The 11,366-nt window shown below is 38.7% G+C and overlaps 1 protein-coding gene across 1 annotated transcript in view; it reads right to left on the bottom strand.

Annotated features, from left to right (window-relative positions):
• Window positions 1–319: 319 nt before the first annotated feature.
• WDR35 (WD repeat domain 35) overlaps window positions 320–11,366 on the bottom strand; it is an 82,398-nt gene continuing 71,351 nt past the window's right edge. Inside the window, exons 21-27 of the mRNA XM_006137577.5 lie at window positions 10,259–10,391; window positions 8,562–8,672; window positions 7,413–7,577; window positions 6,094–6,234; window positions 3,807–3,963; window positions 2,998–3,238; window positions 320–2,407 (exon numbers count right to left, since the gene is read on the bottom strand). Of these exons, the coding sequence (XP_006137639.1) occupies window positions 2,257–2,407; window positions 2,998–3,238; window positions 3,807–3,963; window positions 6,094–6,234; window positions 7,413–7,577; window positions 8,562–8,672; window positions 10,259–10,391 (1,099 nt within the window). The 3' untranslated portion in view covers window positions 320–2,256. The remainder of the gene's footprint in view (window positions 2,408–2,997; window positions 3,239–3,806; window positions 3,964–6,093; window positions 6,235–7,412; window positions 7,578–8,561; window positions 8,673–10,258; window positions 10,392–11,366) is intronic.

Below are 11,366 nucleotides of genomic sequence, written 5' to 3'. Positions count from 1 at the left end.
ATTTTCTTTTCCTTCCCATTGGTGAGCTGAATGCTGTCTGGCTGCTGCTCTCATCACAGGGCACAGCATGTCAGTGGTACTACATGTGTACTGTATTTGGAAAGATCTGTAGGTTAGCTCATTTTGACAAGCCTTAGAAAAACAACAAAAAGTAGCATCTGAAAATTTGTCCACTTTGATACTATTTCCGGTGTCACTTTTGTTGTATCTTAATGCTGGCATAGAATCACATAGCCTTATAACTTATTTAATTTGTTTCCTTAACAGTGTAATTCAGCATCTATAGCTAGAAAACCAGAGAAAAGAGAACTCATGCAAGTATCTGTGTAGAAAAATTAGATTTTATTTAACGGTGTATTTGTCACATATACATTTTTCCAATATAGAAGGAATAAACTATTCAAAAGAACCCAAGATTTAACTTCTGGATATTACAAAGGTAATTTTTCACCCAGAAAGACAAACCAAGAGAAAAGAAGATTCCTGACTATCTTTCTTCAATTATAATCCTCAAAGTGAATGTAGTGCCTGTGAAAGATACCAGACTAATAAGACTGAAATTAAAGCATTCTATGTACAGCTGAAACATGTACAGTTGAAATACAGATTGTACCTCCTGTAACCAGGAGTCTTTAGTCCGGCAACATCCCTAGTCTGATAGGACTAAGGATGTTGCTGGACCACAGAGTCCAAGTATAGAGAGGTCGGGCTGTGGGGCAGGAGCGTGGCAGGCGGGGGGGGGGGGGTTGTTGACTCAGCAGGGAGCCCCATGGGGGAGGAGGAGACACAGAGGAGTGGGAGGCACAGTGGAGAGTCCTACACCCATGGCCAGGAGATAGCAAGGGTCAGCAGTGGCTGTGGAGCTTGGGGTCAGGTAGCAGCCAAGAAGCCCCGGCCAGAGCTTTGGCCCCCTGCAGCAGCTAGGAAGCTTCATCCTAGGGAGCCATGGCCAGGCAGGATACAGTGGTGCTGGGCTGGTGCCCTAGCAGGGGCAGCAGTTTAGCATGGGACATGTCGGACAAGGGGAGGTCCCTCCCATCCTCCCTCGTTCAGGACTGGTCAGGTCTCGAGGGTGCCAAACTAGGGAGGTCCAACCTGTACAAGCTTTACACTCTGCCCTCAGTGTAGCTCCATTCTACAAATTTAGATGAATGACGCTTAATTCAGTCACCATATTCTTCAATTGCCATTCACACTGCCAAATAAAGATGACAACTGTGACAGTGGTATATGGACACACTGCCAGTTGATTGAGTTTGCTAATTTGTAATCATATAGTTCATTAAGAGCTATCAGCTGGTACCTGGTTTTTGTTATTACTAACCTTGGGTGATTCAATGTGGATACACAAAGGTCAAACAAATGGTTAATATTCAAAAGAGAGCACCCAAGAATTCAGGTTATAAACCCTAGCTTCTTGGCAGATCACCTCTTATACCAACAAAGGAACTACTTTACTTCTAAATATGTTTAGAAAAATAATGCAACATAAATATTTAGTCCTAAATATAATGACTAAAATATCATTGTAGTAAAAAAGTTATAGGAAAATGTATAACACGATACAAAGGTTATAAAGAGTGCTACTTGAACATTGGTTCCAGCTGGAAATTCTTTACTCCAAGAGTCTGTCTGTATTTTGGGAAAAATATATAAAAACTAACCGTATATTATAAAAATGAAGAATGAAGTTCCTATAACTAAGGGCTTGTCTACATGAGGCAGTTAATGAACAGCAAGCTAGGGTGTTACAGTGCACTAGTTGTTCTGTATTAACTCCCGCCTGTAGACAGTTTAATACAGTTTAAAGTGCATTAAGCATAAACACTCCATAGGCCACTTTTGGTGCACAATACAAACACACGTGTGGGGAGATAGCAATTACTCTGCTTTGTATTTTAGATTTATACCCTAGCACGCCACCTAATAACTTCCCCGAGTAGACAAGCCCTGAGGGTGTTTCAAAGGAAAGACAGATAAACACACATCAATTTTTGTTGGTTTTAGTATTAGGCCCTGTTCACAGTTAGGAGGGGGAAAAAAAACCTTAACCCTTTTTATAAAAATGGGTTAACAGTTACATTTTTTCAGTACTCTAGTTATTGTTTCTTTCTGAAAAATATTTTCTCTAATAATCTTACTAACATTTTGTAACAGTGCCTGTATTACATTTCAATACAGACTTTGAAGTCTTTTTATGTTTGTAATGGTTTGAGGTATAACATACACAAGGGGACACTTACAATTTTCCCCATACTATGTCACTGAACTATGGCACAAAGGACAGAAGTTATAATTGCTGATTTCTTGGGCCTGCACACAGTGCTTGCACACATTGCACATCCAGAACTGATACTCTGTGATAGATCTTCCTGTTGCAACACATGTTGGAAGTTTCTCTTCTCCACTAATAAAACGAGAGAAAAAACACATAGCTTTAGATCAAACCTGCCTGAGTATCTTAGTGACGTGCAAAAAATTTTCTGTGGCATCTGGAACAAATTTAGCTGTTCTCTACTTAGCCCTGCATCATTTTATTAGTACAGCATAATTAAATCACAGGTAAGTATATATTATTAATAGGGCTAGGTATAGTAATCTTCCTGATATGACACAGTACATACATTAAGTCTAGCATCAGCACTTAGAGCCAGTAGCTTCCAATATCAGATGAAAAGAAGAAAACATCTAGACCAGGTAAGTAGCTGATATGCCCAAACCGCCCGTCCGCCCCCTCCCCAGCCCTTGACTGCAGCACTGAGGCAACTGGGGGAGGGATGGCTCCTTGTGACTGGGGGAGAAGGGAGAGATGGCTCCTGCTGGATGGGACCTCCCCCCTCCCAAGAACCACTCCTCACTCCCCAACCTTCACTCTTGCACACTTCCAGCCTCCTATCCCTGCCCTCCACACCGCCAACCCCTGCCCTGAAGGTCCCAGGCAATGCTGGGCAAGTCTTCTAGTAACACAATAATAAAATCAAAATATAGTCAGCCTACCCCTCTAGAAGACCATCCAGATCAGATTTTTTGGTATGTTTAGGACAATGTTTAGTGAATATCTCCAGGGCAAGATCTTCATATTGCTGTCTCTGTTCAGGGCTAAGGGTTTCTAAGGATTCCAGTTTGACAAAGGCTTTTGAACAAGTACCAAATGCTCTATTGGCACAGGCACAGACAGCCAAAAGGGAATAGATCTCAACTGCAGGGATAATGTCTTCATAATCTCGCAGATGAAGGGCTAACAAATGGAAAGAATGAGAAAGTTACACCATGTCCCCTTTACCACCTGTACAATTTACTTGTACTAGTAAACTGTATTCTTTATATCAATCACATGAGATAAAACAGAAAAAATGAAGTCTGAAAACAGAGTGTACAGATACTCCTCCCTACTTTAAGAAAATGTATCTTTGTGAATCGAAAATTAAGTGTTTGAAGTAGGTCTTTCAATACAGAGAGAAGGTAGAAGGTACAAACTCCCCAACTAACATCCATTGATTCCCCTGCAGCCTCACAGCTTTGATGTGAGCTCCATGGAAGCATCCATCAATGTGCATAAATGGATGGTCAATAACAATCGTATGGATATTATCTAATCTTGTAGATAGTGACAAGTTAAATTTTCAGTTATCTGGTAACCAGCCTCTAGAAATGTTGGTAAAATTGGTAATTATTCTGCAGAATTATCTTATCCTCAAACTGGCAACTAACTTGGCACCTGCTGACGATTGTTCAAACACCGTTAACAGGCTTGTGTGGTTAGACTGATTCTAGTTTCATACCCTCTGTACTGTAATAAATCCTACCTGTTTTCATTGCTGTGTCTACATAACCTTCATAGAGCTGTCTTTGTGCAAGTATAAAAAAATGATAAGCCTCAGCTCCTCGCCATGCATTATCGGTGAGGCGATTAGCTGAAGAAAGAACATCTTCCTCTAGCAAACCAGCTAAAGCTGAAGTAGCCTAAAAAGAAAATATCACAGGTAAAATGTATGTTAAAACAATGAACAGGAAGAGGGGAAAAGAGATTTTCTGCACTCCTAGTCACTATATCTATTTTTATATTAACTTATGTATGTATATGTATATATATTTAACTATTCATACTGTATCGGGTCAGCATGAAAAGGACATGCTGAGATTTAACTTACTCACTTCTATTTATGGATCTGCATGCCGTTGATACTTTTTAAAGTCAGTGGGTACATCTAGACTATGGTTTTTTTCGAAAGGAGATATGAAAATTTGGCACTAATTTGCATATCTTCTTCCGATCGCTTTTTCAAAAGCAACCCTTTTTCGAAAAACCGTGTAAACCTTTTTTTAGAAAGAGCAGTTTTTTCAAAAAGGTTTTTTCCCCCCCAAAAATGTGTCCAGATTACTTTCACTTTCGAAAAACCAGCTTTTGAAAAAGCAATCAGAAGATATGCAAATTAGCACAGAATTTGCATATCTCCTTTCAAAAAAGAGTGTGGTATAATAGATGTACCAAGTAATAGTCCTACTTACAGCAGATTTTACCGATTTAGTAATGCAGGATTTTTTAAAAAATCATTAAGATCAGAGTTTTACATATCTGCAACACTCCAAAAAATTCTGTTACAAGAATCTTTTTTGTTCTTACTTTGGGATACACAGGCTTAATTCTAGGCTCCATAACAGACTTCTTAGGTAAGCCCCTGAGGGTACCTCTACAGGACAGCTGGAGGTGTAAGTTACAGCACAAGTAGACATACATACACTACCTTTAGCTGAGCTAGTGCACTGAGGGTAGATCTGCACTGCAGTTAAAAACTTGCTTCTGTAAGGTGTGGAGTACACACACCTGGTAACACTAAGGGGAGCTGAAGATGCACCCAAGTGAGTGCAACACAGCTGGTTGAAATTTTTAAAGTTTTTTTTCTTTTAGGGAACAGGAAAGGACTCTTTTCTAAAACAAAACAGTCTCATTCCAAACTGCTGATATTGTCAAAATGGTTCCTCTTGTGTAAAAAATGTCATGCCTTTTTACTAACTCAAACTTCAAACTCTTTTATAACCAGTTAGCACCAGTTTTTGGAGGGGCTTTTTGTAAAGGAAAAATTTCACTAACTTCTTGGGAGGGCAGTGGGAAATAGAAAAGATATAGTGCATTTTGAAAAAGGAGGAAAAACATTAAAAAATGGGTCCATTTGGCACACTTTGAAATTAAAACAAATTCATAAGATAATCCTTTGTTTTTCCCCCTCTGTGAAAATAGAACACCATATTTCAGCCAGCTCTGGTAACGCAGGGAAAAATCATGAGTTATTGCTTTTGTTGACAATTCCCATCAGAGCCTTTAGCTTTGTTTTTTATATCTAGACCCAGATATACAGAGGTATTTGAGTGCCTGAAGAGGCAGATATATGCCTAACCTGCTTTGCACTCCAGAAACCCCCAGATGTCTAACTTCCATTAAAAGTCAAATGAAAATAAATGCAATTCCCATTAGGCACCTATCTGTCTCGTTAGGTGTTTGTAAATCTAAGTCACCTCCTCATCTTGCAGCTCCATTTCAAGCAGGGAGCTGCTCCGTTTAGCAGCTGCTTGACAAGCGCACACACACACACACACACACACACACGCGCGCGCGCGCGCCAATAACTCCCTGCATGTGCTGGCCAGGTGGGAGGCTCAAGTGGCAGTGCAGGCTCCCTGCTGTGTGGTCCAGGGGTGGGACTGAGCTCCTGCCCGCATGCCAATGAAAATCGGCTCATGTGCCACTGATGGCACGTGTACCATAGGTTGCCAACCCCTGTACAGTACAGGGTACACACTTTCAGCCATGCAAAAATCAATTGTATCTGTATAAATTACTAAATTGTGTACATGTCTGAAAAAATCTGACCCACAATTTATGCTTGAAATAATATTTTAGTGACAGATTTACAAAATTCAGTTTAAATTGCTCCAGGTTACCTGAAGAAAAGCTGCAAGTAAGCTCAAAAGCTTGCCTCTCACCAACAGAAGTTGGTCAAATAAAAGATATTATATCCCCCACTTTGTCTCCCTAATATTCTGGGAATGGAACAGCTACACCTCCATAGAAAGCTTCTGAGACACTTTACCTACCTCTGAACTCTTTCCTTTAACTTTTCCCCTCTGTGCATTTTTTACTTGTTCATGATACTGTTCAACAAGTAAAGCAGACAATACATAAAGCTTTTTAACTCGTAAAGGTTTAGACCTTTTCTTTGCCTCTTCATCTGCAATCTGAAAGAAATAAAGAATGTGGAAAATCATGTCTCTAAAAATGAAAGTACTATTTTTTTTTACAATTCTATGCTAAAACTATATTAAAAATCTTTGTGTAACACAGGAAGCTATGTCAAAAATCCATTTTTACTTGAATTTTAGAATTTACAAATTAGTAATTTACAAATAAACATATATTTGAACATCATCCTCAAAGTTTTAAGTGCAGAATTTATATATCCTAGTGGCTAATAGGCATATAAAGCCATATCCTCAGCTGGTATAAATCAGTCTAGTTTTATTGAAATCAATGAAATGACACCTATCCATGAAACTTGCACCTAAAAATCTCAGTGGTTACACATGCTGCAGGCTCTGAAGTATAAAGCTGCCAGCCCTGCTCCTGAGGAGGAGGCTTTGCTGCTGCATTAAAGCCGACTCCCCAGGAGCAGGGCTGGCGGCACCTTCTGGCCCTGCTGGGTGGGGGGTGACCAGGCAATGGAGATGCTTGGTTATGGTTGAAGAGTATTTCTATTAAAAAATATTATACTAAAGCATTTAGAATTGTTTTTAGAAAGTTACATTTTGAATTGAAATTTCTCTTATTTATTATAAGTCAAGAGGTAAATTTTGAAAGTTTGATAAAATAATATAGCCCTTTTTAATTTCTTTGTTGGAAGAAAAAAAAACTAAAAATACATCTGCTTTTTATACCAAGTATGGTTTGTAGTTTTTTTTTTTTTGCAGTCATGCAACTAAAACTGGCTGGATTTTTTAAAAGTCAAATTTGACAAACAGCTGTCTATAAGGACTACTGTTAGTGCCACAAGAGGAGAAACAATATTAGAAATAATATCTTATAAACATTTGCTGTGACAGTGATATTTATATAATGGTTGTCATCCAAAAAATGTCAAAATTGTTTTATAAACTTCGACTGGATATAAATGGATTCAAACTACATACAGTCACCCATATCTGAAACTTAACAGCAGAGAGCAAGTTTTTCACAGGAAGTGAAGAAAATAAAATCTAACTGGGGTAATTAGATAGTTTTGAGGTTACCCAGGTTTCCATGCAATAACAACTATTTCCAGGGAACAAATGGCTAACAATGGAAAATTTTCACACCACACAAAAGCAACGGATGCTATTTCTGACTGGCCCATATTACATAAAATAAAAAACCATAATACCTTGAACATGAGTTTGGCAGCATCAAAAAAATAGTTGGCTTTACGATAGAGTTCTATGGCATCAAGGATTTTATTCTTTTCCAGTAAATGAGATGCATATCTAGCTAGTAGGGATCCAATCTCTTTCATATTGTGATTTTTAGCCAGCTCAACAGCTTTATTCCACTGAAAATAAGAATAGTCACAATTGTTCAATTTCATGTGTTTTCAAATATATACCAGGAACACTCTTTTCATGTGCAACAGTTAAAACATCATTTTAGAACATTTGACACAATAAAGTCAAAGGAACGGGTAAGTACAATACAGCTACAAATATTTATTCCGTCAATAACCTTGTGTTCATTTTTGTAGCCATTGGGAATGTTAATTTTCTTATAGTCAAAATATCCTATCGTCTTTTACATGGGTTAAAAAACAGAAATTATTTTACTAAAAAATATATAGCAAGCCACATTTTTTAATTTTCAGAATTGACATTGATTATAGAAAGTGTCTGAAAAAGGCTCAACATGTATCCATCAAAAGCACACTGTTTTTTGAGGATCACGTTTGTAGACATCTCTCTCCATGTTTTGTATAAGGAGCCTCAGCACCTAACTCAGGGTTGTAGTTCACAATATTGTTATGATTTTCTGGGCACCTAAAAGCTAAGCATTGTGTCACAATGCATAAGTCCCTTTGTTGATCTGATTCTCCATGTCTTTTTGGTCCCTGATGTCTTTTCTGAGAGAGCCAATCATGATCCTAATTGGTAAATGAATAATGCTGTAGCATAGACACTTACGAAAGTGACAGAAGGAATCTTCATTGCTATGGTAAATCCCCTTCTCCAAGAGCCGGTAGCTAAGATGATGGCAGAATTCTTCCATTAATTTAGTGCTGTCTACACTGGGGCTTAGATCAGCATAACTTATATCCTTGAGGCAACATAGCTAGGTTAACCTAACTTTCTAGTATAGAATAGCATGTAATAATAGGTCTCAGACCCTAACAGTTCTTGGTTTAAGCACTAAATAATGAAGTTCTGAAGAGTCATCAGATGACAAATCTGAAATAATCTCATGGGGCACCAAGTAGTAAAAAAATCCATTATTAATCTTTTTATTCATTCCAAGACCACCTTCTGCCAGCTGCCAAATTTCTCACCTGGTTGAGATGTACACAGGTATCTACTGCATCCTTTGGTCGATTACATTTCAGAAACGCAGTGACAGCTTGTTCACACATCCCCACTCTCACAAACATTTGAGCTATGTCCTGCAAAAGACATCACAATCTGTTTACCATATCTTTCCAGTTCTTCAGGACAGTACTTTTGTAATTATAATACTATTACAAGCTTCTGAATTTTGATTACTGATGTTCTTTACAGATTACAAAGACAGAAAACACACTGCAGTAATATAAAGAAATATATTCTGCTGTTACACCCTGATTTTCAGAACTATATAGGTTTTGAATGAAAAGTGGTGCAGGGCAGAAAATAAACTTTTAGTTGTGGGCAGTTGTTTCTTCCTCCTAGGATTTTAGCGCATACATTAGAAAATTGAGCAGAACAGAGTAGGGTTGCGAAAGAAGGGGGTTATGGATGTGTTTGTCCAAAACAGTTTAATAAACTGAAAGGAAATTTAAGTTACATGATTTACCTTTGCCACGTACTCTGGAACAACATACAAATCAAACATTTTCCATTAGCTGTTACTCACTGGATCACTTCAATTAGAATCATAGAGTCATAGAGCTGGAAGAGACCTCAGGAGGTCATCAAGTCCAGCCCCCTGCCCAAGGCAGGACCAATCCCAACTAAATCATCCCAGCCAGGGCTTTGTCAAGCCGAGACTTAAAAACCTCTAAGGATAGAGATTCCACCACTTCCCTAGGTAACCCATTCCAGTACTTCACCACCCTCCCAGTGAAATAGTTTTTCCTAATATCCAACCTAGACCTCTTCCACTGTAACTTGAGACCATTGCTCCTTGTACTGCCATCCATCACTACTGTGAACAGCCTCTCTTCATCCTATTTGGCAACTCCCTTCAGGAAGCTGAAGGCTGCTATCAAATCCTCCCTTACTCTTCTGCAGACTAAACAAACCCAAATCCCTCAGTCTCTCCTCATAGGTCATACGCTCCAGCCCCCTTATCATTTTGGTCGCCCTCCGCTGGACCCTCTCCAATGCGTCCACATCCTTTCTATAGTGGGGGCCCCAGAACTGGACACAATATTCCAGATGCGGTCTCACCAGAGCCGAATAAAGGGGAATAATCACTTCTCTGGATCTGCTGGCAATGCTCCTTCTAAGGCACCCTAATATGCCATTAGCCCTCTTGGCTACAAGGACACACTGTTGACTCATATCCAGCTTCTCATCCATTGTAATCCCCAGGTCCTTTTCTGCAGAACTGCTACTTAGCCATTTGGTCCCCAGCCTGTAACAATGCTTGGGATTCTTCCGTCCCAAGTGCAGGACTCTACACTTGTCCTTGTTGAACTTCATCAGATTTCTTGTGACCCAATCCTTTAATCTGTCCAGGTCACTCTGGACCCTGTCCCTGCCCTCCAGCGTATCTTCCTCTCCCCCTATCTTAGTGTCATCTGCGAACTTGCTGAGGGTGCAATCCATCCACTCATCCAGGTCATTAATAAAGTTCATATTGATGGATCTCTCCCTCTTTCAGGATCAGGAATAACTCCAATCTTCAACTTTCATTAACATTACCTTTGTTGCACTTGTCAAGGGAGCTCTGAACCAGTGGTAGCAACCATGAGAAATTTGAGGCAAAAAAGTCGAGTGCAAACAATGTGAAAACAAACATAACCATAAATAATTTTCTTTTACTTACAGGAAGTAACTTGTTATTTTCTGGAAGTGAGTTAGCCAGATTTTCTAGTCCTTGGTAGTCTTCTAGCATGTAGTAACATTCAGCTAAACGTTCCTGGTTTCTTCCTTGTACATAATATTGTACAGCATTTATCCTAGGGAAGAAAAAAGCCTATTAAGACAAACACTAAGAAATAAATTGTTCGCTAATTATAGAATTGTAAATCAGAAATAAATATTTTCATGTTAGCTATGTTTTTTGGCATTATATAAACTATGAACATTACAGCTATTATAAAACACACGAGATGTTTAGCTTCAGAATTTCATTATGTTGCAGCAGTAACAGGATCCAACAACTACAGCAAAGGTAAAGAGTCAGAAAACCTGGTGTTTATTACTTCATCTGCCAATGAGTGGACAAAAGACTTATATCTAAATTTTTAGAAGTTGTCTATGTTTGGGTATCTCCATTTAGATGCCCATGGTCTGATCTTCACTTCAGTTGAAGTCAATGGAAGATGCAAAGTGCTCAATACTTCTGAAAAATCAGGCCCTATGCATCTAAAGTTGGGCACCCAAATTGTGGCCTTTAAATTCTCTGGAGCAGAGCAAGTTTAGGTTTGGTGGTCTTCAGTGTGTACACTGTGAAATTCTGAAATTCCTCAGTCTTCTCTCTCTCTTGTTTATTTCATTACAACATACTTTTAAGGGTTTTGGCCATTTAGGGTATGTCTACACTGCAGCTTTATTTCAGAATAACTGACATTATTTCGAAATAACAAAACACATGTATACATAGCAAGCCATTATTCTGACATAATGTTGAGATGGAGGACTTCTTACTCCAATTCCTGTAACCCTCATTTCATAAGTAAGGGAAGTCAAAGGAAGAGTGTTCTTCCTTTGACTTCCTGCTGTGTAGACCACAAGCCAAAAGCCAAATTAAGCTATTTCGACTTCAGCTTTGCAAATGACATAGCTGAAGTTGCATATCTTAAATTGACTTTTGCCCTGCAGTGTAGACGTGCCCTAATTAGTAATTAACATTTACTCATAATTTTTAACTCTTATCTTAACAAAATTGTTTGCCTAGGGACTTTTTTTTTTTTAAAGCTGAAGACTTTTTT

Source organism: Pelodiscus sinensis, chromosome 3, assembly GCF_052426305.1.
Source record: "Pelodiscus sinensis isolate ZL-2025 chromosome 3, ASM5242630v1, whole genome shotgun sequence".
Classification (NCBI taxonomy): Eukaryota; Metazoa; Chordata; order Testudines; family Trionychidae; genus Pelodiscus; species Pelodiscus sinensis.
This window is presented reverse-complemented; position numbering and strand designations above follow the sequence as displayed.